At 43.6% G+C, this 13,071-nt stretch overlaps 1 protein-coding gene across 3 annotated transcripts in view; it reads left to right on the plus strand.

The window, feature by feature from the left end:
• Positions 1-13,065, plus strand: part of camsap3 (calmodulin regulated spectrin-associated protein family, member 3) — a 33,922-nt gene extending 20,857 nt beyond the window's left edge. For 2 of the 3 annotated variants that reach the window (XM_077556490.1, XM_077556491.1), the window contains 13 exons: positions 926-1,064; positions 1,160-1,299; positions 1,387-1,471; positions 1,848-1,890; positions 1,990-2,045; positions 2,644-2,710; positions 2,782-4,810; positions 4,880-4,998; positions 6,956-7,242; positions 7,326-7,419; positions 8,704-8,822; positions 11,141-11,259; positions 11,362-13,065. In XM_077556490.1, the coding sequence (XP_077412616.1) occupies positions 926-1,064; positions 1,160-1,299; positions 1,387-1,471; positions 1,848-1,890; positions 1,990-2,045; positions 2,644-2,710; positions 2,782-4,810; positions 4,880-4,998; positions 6,956-7,242; positions 7,326-7,419; positions 8,704-8,822; positions 11,141-11,259; positions 11,362-11,661 (3,597 nt within the window). In that variant the 3' untranslated portion in view covers positions 11,662-13,065. The remainder of the gene's footprint in view (positions 1-925; positions 1,065-1,159; positions 1,300-1,386; positions 1,472-1,847; positions 1,891-1,989; positions 2,046-2,643; positions 2,711-2,781; positions 4,811-4,879; positions 4,999-6,955; positions 7,243-7,325; positions 7,420-8,703; positions 8,823-11,140; positions 11,260-11,361) is intronic. The other variant, XM_077556492.1, reaches the window with a different exon arrangement.
• Positions 13,066-13,071: the final 6 nt, after the last annotated feature.

Below are 13,071 nucleotides of genomic sequence, written 5' to 3' on the forward strand. Positions count from 1 at the left end.
CATTTTTTTCTGTTTTTTGTTTTGTTTTGTTCTTTTGCCACATTTAATTTGAGTTCTGCAAGTACAGGCTGCGCCACAGTTGATTAACTCTCAAGTGGGTGCATGATGGCCAAGTGCATGCCCAGCTTGTCTGCACATGTTTGAATGGTAATAACAGCAGTGGTTTGTTAACTTGTGGGAATGTATGCACACTCCCTTAACTCTTTGCTTTTGTTCCATCTTTACTTGTCCTACTTTTTCCCTTACAGAAGCAAGGATTCGCATGTATTTACCTGTACTCTGTTATAATCAATGCAACTCCTTGTTTGACCTCTACCCCATCTTTTTACATTCTGTGTCACATTGCACCTACTGTATTCATTTTTCTACTCGGAAACAGCAAGAAAAGAACCACTGAATGGGAGACGAGAGACAGTGTAGATAATCAAACATTTACACATTAACAATACATTAAACGTAGGCCAATCACTGCTTAATTTCTATATTAAAAAATAATTTTGATTGTTTCTTCTGCAATAATTCAAATTTCTTGACATTATGAATTGTGCCTTTTGGTTAGCTGCAAGCTACAGTCATCAAACTTATAAAATCATTCAATGTTTTACTCTGTTCGTTTTGATGTACAAGTTTCACTTTTTCAATTCAACTACTGAAATAGATACAATTTACCACAATATTGAGATGCACCTGTATGTATTTAAACTAGATCATGACAGAAAAGCAATTTGACACAATTTCCGCAATATCTTAGCACAGGGTATTGACAAACACTAGGAGGAGGCATATTTACATGGTATCTAATTAATAGTCGTGGTTTGCTGTGATGTAGTAACCACAAAGTCATTTCTGTATTTATCGTTTTAGTTTAGCGACAGCATTTATGTCAATTTCCAGTTGTCTTATTGCTTTTGTTTGTGCATTTCAGCTTCGCTACAGAAAGGATAAAGTTCAGTCCAAACAGAATCACGTTTTTCCAGTGGTGAATCAAATCCGAGACTTATCTAATGGCTGTGCTATCGCTGCTGTGCTACATTACTACTGCCCCGGCCTGCTAAGACTTGAAGGTACCAACCAACCAGACGCAGACAACCAGTTAGCACCTGAACTGTGCAGATGTTTGTTTAATTTTGTTGAATTTTTTCTTGTCTTCTCCCTGTAGATGTTTGCATGAAGGAGACCATGTCGGCCGCTGACAGCTTGTACAACCTGCAGTTCATCCGTGAATTCTGTGACAGCTGCCTGAAAAGCTGCTGCCACTTGGCCCTAGAGGATGTGCTGTATACGCAAGAAGAGCTTCGGGTACTGACATTCATCCTCTTGACCATTCATTGCATGACAAAATATTGCATAGCTCATTTTTCCTCAATTTCTATGTGATTTGTTCAGCTCAATATGCTGAGCTTTCTAGCCGAGCTGCTCCACTGGTTCGAAGTACAAAGGCCAGACTTTGTTCAACCAGTGGACAAAGTAGGTAGGTGTCAATCATTCACTGATCTTTTGGGAGTATATTGTTATTTCGGGGGTCCTCAGTTTACAATGGCACCAACATGATGAATGAATGAATTAGTTTGTGTAGCGGCGTTCATCACGCTCATGGTTTTTCATATTCATTGCTCATGGCCCAAAAGTGTTTTCAAACAAACCTTTACTGTTATTCTTGCTTAACTGCTGCATTAGCCTAGGTTAGTGCTAGTTCTATGGCTCATTGTGACTTATGTCCAAATTCGGAATACATGTCACCATAGAAACAGAAGTCCATTTTAGATTGAGGATCCTGTATTATAAATTAATAGTATACAATTTGATATTTCTCATTGAATGTGTTGTTTTGTGTTATTTTGCATTAGATGGCTCTACACCATCAACACCCCTGGGTGTGAACAGTAATAGGTGAGCTACCTCATGAATACAAGCTGAATTCTACACATTGCCTGCATTTACTTAAGGTGAAGCCATTTTCGGAAACTGAAATGTCTTCCTGCTTTACAGCACTTCTCCGTCTATCTTCAAGAAGCCCTTCCTCCCAATTTCCTCCCCTGCATCAGGTGAGATTGTGACTTTTATTTTACATTTTTCCGATGGTGCTTGTTTATATTTATGCTGTATTTTGAGTTGCATGGTGACCATGGATCTGGTGTAAAATGATTAGTAAATTATTTAATTTATTTGTTGTATTTACGAGGTTTGAAAAGTGCTTCAAATTAGACTAAAACAAAACGATTGAACAATCTTATAAAATGCCTTGTCATAATGATGTCAGTGAACGTTTTAATTCAATATATACACATTTGAAACACTTTTCACACACCCATGTTTGTTCATGGCGCTATTATGTTTCTTTTGACATGGTTAATTTAAATAATACCTTTTACTGGCCATTACCGGTCCAAAGCATGCATAAAAAAAAATAGGTGGGTTGCATCAGGAAGGGTTTCTGATGTAAAAACCTTGGCAAACAAATAATGCCAGTGACTTGCTGTGGCTCAAAGTTCTTTCATTTCACTTCTGAAACAGTGTATGAACTCTGCATGTTGCTTTTTCATGTGTAGTCGGTGTGCATCCCTGTGATTGTGCATGCCTTTACTTTGTGTGTGTGTGTGTGTGTGTGTGTGTGTGTGTGTGTGTGTGTTCCACTGTACTTAGGGTCTTTGAATCAGTCTACCTCAATGTCTCATTTAGAAGGAGTTGGAAAGACATGGAGCAAGAAAAGGTGTGTACTCACGACTAAGTCAACACAGTGCTTTTTAAATTGTACTCACACTCCCTTACTTTTCTGGCTAGCCGCCCCCTGTCAGCGGTATCCTTCAGCATTCCTTTCGGCCTGGACAGTGACGTGGACATTGTGATGGGCAACCCTGTGATAACGCGATCCGTGAGCTCGGACCAGCTTAACCCAATAAGCCCGAATGTGACTCGGTCACCCTTCACACCTCCTGAACACCTGAGCAAACCAGCTGCTTCAAATGGCGTGCACAGAGCTTCCTGGTCCTCCCAGAGTCCCAATCATCCAATAGCAGAAAATGGCATCAGTGCGACTGAAACGGGAGAGCTGCCGACCATTGAAGAGGCACTTCAGATCATTCACAATGAGAGAAAAATGGAGCCTCGCTTGCATCCTGACGGCGCCCCCGACGGCTTCTACCTCCACTCTCCAGATGACCCCGCCAGTTCAAGGCATCACAGAAAGTCTGCGCCTGCCAGCTCCTCTGCCCCGACACGCTCAGGAATGATGCACCGGCCTGCGAGAGAGTCCAAAGAGCCCACTCGAACCAGAAACATTTCTGAATGTTCGCGTGATGATGACTCGGTCTTAAGAGACGGCAGCGTGGACTCGGATGCGTCGGAGGACACGCCCCGGGCTCAGTCCACGCCCAACACACCGGGAGCCGAAACTGAGTCGGATAGACGCAGTAATAAGGAGGGATCGGACAGCGGCGTGAAGATGACCAGCTTTGCGGAACGCAAAAAAAAGCAAAGTGGAGACTCTCGCAAAGCCAGCGACCCTTCGGTTCCCCACGCAACCACGTGGGATGTGAAGTTTGAAGAAAGTCCCGTAAAGAGCCCTCAGCTCACAAATGAAATGTCAGAGCTCGGGGTTCGTCTTGAGGAAAAGCGGCGGGCGATCGAAGCCCAGAAGAAACGCATCGAGGCCATCTTTGCCAAGCATCGGCAAAGGCTGGGCAAGAGTGCCTTTCTCCAGCTGAAGAAGGAGCAGCACGAGGAGGATGGCGAGGCTAAAGGAGGCCAGTTCAGCACCTCCTCCACAGAGGAAGACCTCGCTCGGTTGATGCTTGACGAACGACTGGCCAGCATAGAGGACGAAGAGCAGCCGGCGTCTGTGGAGCATGAAAGTCCTGTTCAAGGCGGACTTGGGCCCACTAAAGGGATGGCAAGTATGCCTGGGGAGAAAGCAGCAGCGCCACTTGGGGACTACAACAACGCTGTATCCAAGCTGACTGCAGCCCTCACTTCGCTTCAGAGTGACATGCAACGGCTCACCGAACAGCAGAACCAACTCGTTCAGAAAAAAGCTTCCGGCAACAAATCCTGGGTCATTCCACCGAGACCCAAAACCTCTACCCAGGCGCCCTCCCCCGCACGCCTCTCACGGGAATCCACCCGGGACTTGAATTTAGCTTCCCCGTCGCCACCCCGCAAGCTCCCAAATCACGTCACCCCTCCAAAGTCTCCTCAAGTGGCCCATCGTAGAACTCATTCCGTGCCCCCAAAGAGCCCCAAACACGGTCGCCCCTCAGAGGGAAGACTCCCGGCTCTATCGAGGGTCATTAACACACCTCAAAGTGTCGACCGCATTCCACACCTTCGTCGCGGGAACCCCTTGCAATATCAAATCCAGACGTCGTCCTCCTTCTCCATCGGTGATTCTGAGAGCTTTGACGAGCTTCGCTCTTTGGCAGCCACTCCCGTTTCCACAGCGACGCTCACTCCTGTGCCGACGCCCACCCCGCCAATTCACCATCTTCCCGTGGATGACGCCCTGTCCGAAGCAGGCTCCAATGACTATGAAAGTATATTCAGCTTGGACATGGAACAGAGGCCCTCGCATGCAAACAGGGAGAGGGGGGCAGCAGGGGGAGGCTCGAGCTCTGGTGCCCCGTCGGAGTGCTCCTTTGAGAGCGACGCCCCGCCGGCGGCCGTGAACGGCAAACGGAATAGTCTCATTGAGATCTCCCTGTCTTCTCTGCAAGGAGACGCAGAGGAGGACGACCAAGTGCCCGATCCTCTCTCCGACTCCGTGAGTGACAGGAACGAGCTGGAGGCAAAAGCAGGGGTTGGCTTCTTCTTCAAGGTAGGAGACTGAAACCGGCTTTCCGTGAAATTAATTGCTTGCTGCCATTTTAAATCTGGTCCTTATTAGGATGACAAGAAGCGACCTGAAGATGAGATGGCACAGAGGAAAGCTGCCTTGCTGCAGAAACAGCAGAAGAGAACAGAGGAGTTGAGGAGACGCAAGCAGGAGCAGGAAAGAGAATCCAAGTGAGATTTCATTCAAAGACTCCACATAAAATAAAGACTTTTCATGTGTTATTTTATGAATGAACCTGATACAGCACAGTAGCCAAGTTGTTAGCACGTCTGCCTCATAATTTGAAGTTTCTGAGTTTCAATTCTAGAAGGTTTTACTTTTCCGGTGTTAAGATGATAGTTTCATGTTGACTGTTTATTTTTGCTTTGTGTGTGTTTAGTAAATATCTACTGCTAAATGTGTACAAAACAGCACTCAACTTGAATCCTAATTCTGAGAAAAGTATTTCATATTATTTATTATTAAACAGGCATACATATACAGTGTTCTGTTCCCTCACTTTTCGAGGGTGATAACGTTCCACGCCCACCCGCGATAGGTACATTTCCACGAAGTAGAAGTCATTTAAAAAAAAAAAAAATCCTTCAATAACAGCTAACCCCGGGATTACATCATGTGCGTGTGCGTTGCAGTTCCGGTCTTGACTGCGTGCTCCGGATACGTCAATTTTATAGCCAAAACTCACCGGCTGCGCACAGCTGGGGTCCGGCAGCTTCGTCTGCGACAAATTCACGCCGTATCTCTCATGATCGCGCCAGATGTTAATGTTAATGTGGCATTAAAAACAACAACAAACACTCAAAGTGTGCTCAACAGAGAAGCAGGAAGAGGTGGACTTCCTTTGATTGAACTCACCGTCCACTCCCACAGCTTCTGCTATGACGTTCCATGCGCTTCCATTTTTAGGTTGTCCAAATATAAAGGATGTGCCGTGTTATATATATAAAATCCACCTCCATTATAAATCTCTCCTCGTCCATGTTCACTGCAGTGAACTAAGCGTTAAGCATTATGACGTTTTGCTGACATGATTGCGAAATAGGATCTGGCGAGTGTTTTATTCTGAAGAGTAACCGGAATATTTATTTTGAAACTACGTCGGTCTTCCTGTCCCGCTCGATGTGTTCTGTGCTAGTTTGCCGTTTGACAGATGTCGACGGATGCGAAAATAGGTCTATCCGTGCGGCGGGCTCTGGCACGACGCAGCTGGTCCCCAGTCAATCCGCAGCGTATACGCAGCCGGTGTAATTTGAACAAATTTATAGAATGGAACCGAATCAGCCCCGCAGCCGGAGCGGAGCCGCAACGCACATGCATGTGGTGTAATGCTGTACTGTCTGTCTGTGCCCTTAATGAGCTCTTGCTAGTTGCATAAACAGCAGCCTTGTTGAAGTTAATTGTTTTCAATTAACTTGTTTTTCTACTTCTCCTGCAGTGCACATGTGCACGAAGGAGGTGGGACATGCAAATTGGCCTTATTGTGTATATGTCAGCTTGTATAAGTAACTGGAGTCTGTTCTAAATATAGCTCACTAGTGATGTGACACTGACTTGCTAAGAATAAAAAAAGTCAACATTTCGTTAATGTTTTTTAATTGACCAAATATTCTATATTTTGTAAAAAAATATATAGATTGTGTTAAATGAAAGAAATACCTGTTTTTATTTACTCAAATATTACACAAAAGGACAAAAATGCAAAATAAATAAACATATTTATGGGGCACTCTATTGAAAATGGGGGAGGGGTGGAATTATGATGGAAATAACCCCCCCCCCTCCACCCTCTTCCCCGTGAAATATCGAGGTACAACCCACAATTAGTTATGGACCCAAGTATTAATCCGCAAAGTAGCGAGGGACCACTGTATTTATTTAAAAGCAATGGTCCAGTGGTTAGATTATCTGCCTCACGGTTTGGAAGTTCTTGGTTTGAATCTTGGCTGCGGCCTTTCAGTGTGGATTTTGCATGTTCTTCCCGTGCTTGTGTGCATTTTGTCCAGTTTTTCTGGCTTCCTTCCACATTCACTTTCATTTAGGTTCATTGAATACTCTAAATTGTTTGTATCTATTAATTATTTTCTAGAATAAAAGCTATACATAATTTTCTGCCTGTCCTTATCTCAGCAAGCCCCAGTGGATGGTCATCGAAGGCTGGGCCAATAAGAGTGAGGACAGACATCAGACCCCCGGCTCCCCTTCAGCTTCACACACACCTGAGGGAACCCCCCAACGCAGAGGAGACTTCACACGGCAGGAGTACGAGCGCAGACATCAGCTGAAGATCATGGAGGATCTGGACAAAGTGCTCAGGCAGAAGCCCACCACGGTGCGCGGTGTCAAGAAGCAGCGACCCAAGACCGTGTTCAGGGATGACTCGGCCCTCGCGCACAGCCCAGTCAAGGGTCTCCTGGGTAACTAGAGTCTTAGTGTTTGAATCGCCATATTATTCCCATATACCGTCGATGTTTTACTAATATGATTTTTCTCCTTGTAGGCACTAGGCTGAACAAAGTCTACTCCCACTCCACTATGAACTTGTCCTCTATGGCAAATGACTCTGGAGGCTTGACTGTCAGGAGATCTACCAGGTAACAACACATGGTTCTGAAGTACAGTAATATCTTAACCAGGGCCTATGGATTTTTGTAGGCTAGTTCAGATATTTGGTAGAATAGAATTCCGATAACCGACGTATAAGTAAGTCATATAAATCATAGGCTCCGCCTCCCTATGACCTATAAGTACCTCTTTCTCATTTTTTCGTGAGAAGTCTACCGTAGGATCGTATTCAACTTCTCGGTAGAGGGCAAGGCTTGCTGCAGTTGGCGGCAGAGTTAAGAGATCAGCCAGCATTTTTGCAGAGGAGGAGCTATAACAAAAACAGCAGTGACTTAGTCGGCTGGCTGATTAAATACCAGCATTTTTTAAATGTGTTCTTAATAAATAAAAATAGCATTGTATTGTATAAAACATAATAAACATAATAGAGAATATAAAGAAATAAACTGGTTTTCTGAAGTGTAATTACTGTACGTACTGTAGTAGTCGTGTACAGCAGCCCCGTGAATGTTCTCATTTTGAATTTTTGGGTTTGACTGTCCCTTTCAACAAATGGCTGAAAGTGCATCGGAGACTGTGGGTCTCATTGGGGGTCTTGTGTTGTAGTGCCGACGTAGGGGGGAAAAAATACAGTCAAGTCACATTATTTATGCTGCACATGTAAAAAGGTACTTTCCCTTGGGTTTGGCTGAATGGCCTGAACATTAACGGTGGGCACTTCACATAGATCTGAACTAAACGTGTGGCGGATAAACCCGCAAAACCCAAAATACACTTCACGGTGCTCTGGCATAACAATAAAACACGGCACTGCAAATAAAATTATACTGCAACTGATCAGGCCTTATGCACAGCTCCACGACTGTCAATCGGGCATCAGTTTTACAAGCGAAGTGACCCGAGCATAAAGTCAAAAATTGCAAAGACATCTAAAGATGTCAAAAGTTGAGTTAGCCCACCCTTTACAATCCTGCCAGCCTGGCTAGACAGGCCCACCGGTAGGGCGGGCTAACTAAAACAGTAGCCTGTACAAACCAAGGACTGCAGGTAGCAGCAGAAAATACTGTTAAAAAAACAACAGAAACACAATCATTACAAATATACAAAATCAATTTCCCACGTTTAACCTAAGGGGCTAAGCATCCCTTGAGGTGCCACTTGTTACACAAGCTATGCCTTGTACCATAAACTCCTACATTTTGGCACTTATAAGTCTTGGTGCCAGTGTACCTGTTAGACAGTTATTGATTTCATGATATCGTTATGATTGTGTACACTCTCTCCTCACTAAACTTATCCTTTCCTCTGGCCAGTCGTTCCCACTCGCCCTCCCGTCTTATGTCGCCAGGACGAATGAGTGCTCACAACGGAGACAGAGACTGGGAGAACGGCTCCACAATTTCCTCCACTGCATCCATCCCAGAGTACACAGGTACGACATGTGCTCCAATCCGACCATTCATCCATTTTCTATAGCACTTGCCCTGTTTGGATGAGCTGGAGCCCATCTCATCTGACTATCAAGGATAGTTGGAGTACACTCTGGGTTGGTCATACCGGCCACATTTAGACTAGCAACCATTCCCACTTGGATTCACAGCTATGAGCAATTTGGAGTCTTCAAACATGCTATATTGTTAAGTTAGATCAGAAAGGGGCTTATAATAGTTTTGGATTTTCATTCTAGTTATTCCTTTAATTTTGTTTGACTTGTTAATTTTGATTGGTGTTAAGAGCGGGTTTGTTTGTTTTTATGAGTTTTTATGTACGCAAAATTTTTTTGTTTTAGTTGAGTATTTTTTATTTTTATACATATGCCATTTGTGTGGAGTGTAAGATAAAAAAACAAAAAAGGTCAGTAATATAAGTATTATGTAACAAAGTCAAGTTAACGTCAATTCCCAAACGGCTGTATGGCCAGCAACAGTTATACAGAAATAATTCATATATTTAAAGCAAACCCTGAAAGACAAATATGAAGGCTATTTGTTATAATTGGTGTTAGTTTTACAGTGGAACCTCGGAGTTTGAACGTCTCGGAACTCGTACATAATAATTTTATAAATTTAAAAAGTAAAAAATGCCTCGGAGTTTGAACTCATTTTCAGAGTTCGAACACCCAAGCAAAGCAAGCTAAGCAAAATGTACCTTGAAGCCGAGTGAAACCGAGCGAAGCCGAGCAATGCCGAATGCTCACGTTGCGTAAGTTGAGACGATGCACTGCTCATTTCCTGTCAGATTGTGAATACTCCCGGAGGTGCTCCATACTCGCGAGTGCATTTTGATTTTTCCACGACAAATTTCTTCGCCATGGGCCCAAAGAAAGACAACAGTGCCAGTGGCAGCAAAGCAAAACATACAGTGCTACAAACCACAGTGGAATTAGGAAGGAGATTATCGCGCCGTTGTAACTACCGTGACCACTTCTGTAAATACTGGCACGAGGACTCCCCTTAGCTGGTCAACAACTTGCCTGACGTTAAACAAGGCAAGGACCGCTAAGTAGGCTAACCAAATGCCCAATGTAAAATACACAAACTCAGCACTGATTTAAAGCTAGCATTAACATAGATAGCATTTATCATCCACTGATGCCATCACACCACAATAATAAAAAAAAAAGGTAAGGTATTTTTTTATTGTTTAAATACTGTACAGGGTGTAAATGTCAAAAATATAAATTAAAATAGGAATTTTCTGTTTTTGGAGCTTGGGAACGAATTCATTGCATTTACATTATTTCCTTCAGGAAAAAATGTTTCGGAGGTTGAACATTCGCAGGAACGAATTATGTTCAAACTCTGAGGTACCACTGTAGTTTGTTTTATAAATGGAAAATGAAGCACTCTTGTTTTTATTTTATTTCCTCCACGGAAATATTTTGTTAGTTTGCGTTACCTTATAATAACCTTGGTCAGAAATTGAGATAGGAATCAAATCTTAAAGGTAGAGTCTGAAGCATTTCCATTGCAGTTTATAAACACAACATTCCAAACTGACGCTCCCCCCATCGGGCTCAATGGTTCACCCCCGCAGCCACTGGCAGCACCACACCCCAGTATCGGTAGCTTGCTGTAGCATGTCGCTAAATTAAAAAAATCAGGCTAACATTCTGTGTGGCACTTACCTGCAGGCCAACTATGCGTTGCTCTTCAGCCCAAGCCTCTCCTTTAGGGCTCGGAAGCGTTTGACAGGATGTTGCATCGAGTTAGGCGTTATCTCTTAAAAAAAACGTGCCCACTGTGTTTTTGACCTTTTATTCATCCAATATTTGACAATTATATGACATAGATAAACCCATTTGAACGTGAATAAAGGGCTTCATTTCATTCATTTAGTATGCCTCGACTGCCACGACAAAAAGGACAAGTGTTACTTTCAGCTCGCTTCGGCAAATCAGTGCCCTTGGCCCAGAAGCGTCCCGGTCAGGTCAAAACAAAAGCAAAAGTCCAAAATACCAGCAGGGGAGGGGCCATAGAAGACAAACTTACCACCACACATTAACTTGAGCCCAGAGGTGTTGATTGAGATGGATTTCATTTCCATCCATGTAGTGTTTATTTTTGAGGGAAATGCTTCCGACCCTACCTTTAACTTTGATGTATCGTTGCAATCCTATTTGTTGTTGTGATTGTCTGTGCAACTACATGTCTTTTTTTCATAGTTTCTCTGTGCTTCTATTTCAAAGTGTCGAGCAGAGGTGGAAAAAGCAGCATTACATGGTATGATTTATTTTTCTTTTCTGTTCAGGACCAAAGCTATATAAGGAGCCAAGCTTTAAGTCCAACAAGTTCATCATCCATAATGCTATCTCCCGCTGCTGTCTGGCCGGCAAGGTCAACGAACCCCAGAAAAACAAGATTGTAGAGGTGAGCCATCCGCTTACTGTGTCATAGTCCAACATTGTGGTCCATCCTAACATCATTCCATGTGCTCAACGCTTCAACCCCCCCACCGTTCTTCCTTTGCAGGAAATGGAGAAGAGCACGGCCAACCATTTCCTCATCCTCTTCAGGGACTCGAGTTGCCAGTTCCGGGCCGTGTACACCATGAACCCCGAAACGGAAGAGATGTCGCGGCTCACCGGCATCGGCCCCCGCGTCATCACCCTGGACATGGTGGAGTCCATCTACAAGTACAGCTCGGACCGCAAGCAGTTCACCGCCATCCCGTCCAAGACCATGTCCATGAGCGTGGACGCCATCACCATCCCGGGACACTTCTGGCAAAAGCGGCCAGGAACTCCCAAGAAGCTCGGCACCCCAAAATGAACGCACTATTGCTATTCAGGTTTTCGATCCTGAGGAATTACTTAGCGCTATGTGCCAAGAAAATGGATGAATTCTATTGATTGCTTCCCTTCAGAGCTCCTGGATTGATGATTGTACAAAAAAAAAAAAAATCATTTTGTTGTCGTGGGGCATTCTGTGTCTTTCCTCGCGCTCTGCCTCCCTCATGTCTTTTGCCTTTCCCTGGCCTAAGACTCAAAATGGGACAACTTCACTGCCTTGCCTTTCGTGCAACAGTATTTAGGGCCGGAGAAGTTCCCACGCCTCTCATTACCGCTTCCCTTTTTTTCGTTGCCTTCTCCTCTCTTGCAAGCAAGAGGTCACATCTGGAAAAGACGACTCTCGTATGAATGTCGGGCACGCGCAACCATGAAAGTGGTGTGTGTGTGATTCCGCCACCCGTGCCACCCGCACACTTGACTTGTTCTGCTGTAAGACATCTGGATGTTCATTTTGTACTCATGTTTGCTGGATGACTTTTCCTCGATTGACACGTGGTGCGCTTATCCAGAGAAACACAACTGGAAAGAAAAACAATGAAGGAGGGCTACAATTTGTACTTTGCTTACCAATGCTGATTTGACACATAATGAATGCTGATCACTTTTCAAGAATAATTTGCTCAAAAATAAAAGCTGCGTATTTCCCTTTTGTAAGCTCGGAATAAGCTAGTTTGCTGCTAAGTGTTGGTTAGATGTGTGTTTGGGATCAAATGAGTGCGAGAATTTTTTTTATTTTATTTTTGCGGCTGGGGGGCTTGTTTATTACCATAACTAGATTCCCTTCTTCTTTGTACAGGCTTCTTCCTGAAGGATTGTTCTGGACTGTAGCAGCCCTAAATCCAAGCCACTCCTTGGGGGGGGGGGGGGTAAAATGGCCAAACTTTTTACTATAACAATTGTAGTTGCCAGTGATGTTAAATTGGCCCCAATTATCTTCCTTGTGCCGCCAATTAAAAATCACTGACTGCCTCCAACATGTGCTGATATGAATGACATTTTAATACAGACGTGAAGACAGGAATATTGAAAACAAAAGGAGAAAAATAAGAATGTGTGCACATGGACTACGGATGTGTGTATTTATTTGTTTATCAATAGTATGTGGTTATGCAATAACTTTATTTTGATTTTGTGCAATCCTCTCCCCTAAAATCCTTGCCGCCTGGGGGGTGTATTTATTTAGTTTGCTTTAGATTTGATGTTTAATTTCAGGTTCTACTAATGTAATTTTGTCGGTTCAGGTAGTATTTCTCTTCTTTTTTTTTTTCCTGCTAAATGTCATGACACGTTTTTTTTTTTTGTCATCAAATTTGTGCCAGTATGTTTATTTCATTCATTGATTCTCCTTGGTATCAAGACCAGAATAAAAATCATTTTAAAATCACTCACC

Source organism: Vanacampus margaritifer, chromosome 2 (genome assembly GCF_051991255.1).
Source record: "Vanacampus margaritifer isolate UIUO_Vmar chromosome 2, RoL_Vmar_1.0, whole genome shotgun sequence".
Classification (NCBI taxonomy): domain Eukaryota; kingdom Metazoa; phylum Chordata; class Actinopteri; order Syngnathiformes; family Syngnathidae; genus Vanacampus; species Vanacampus margaritifer.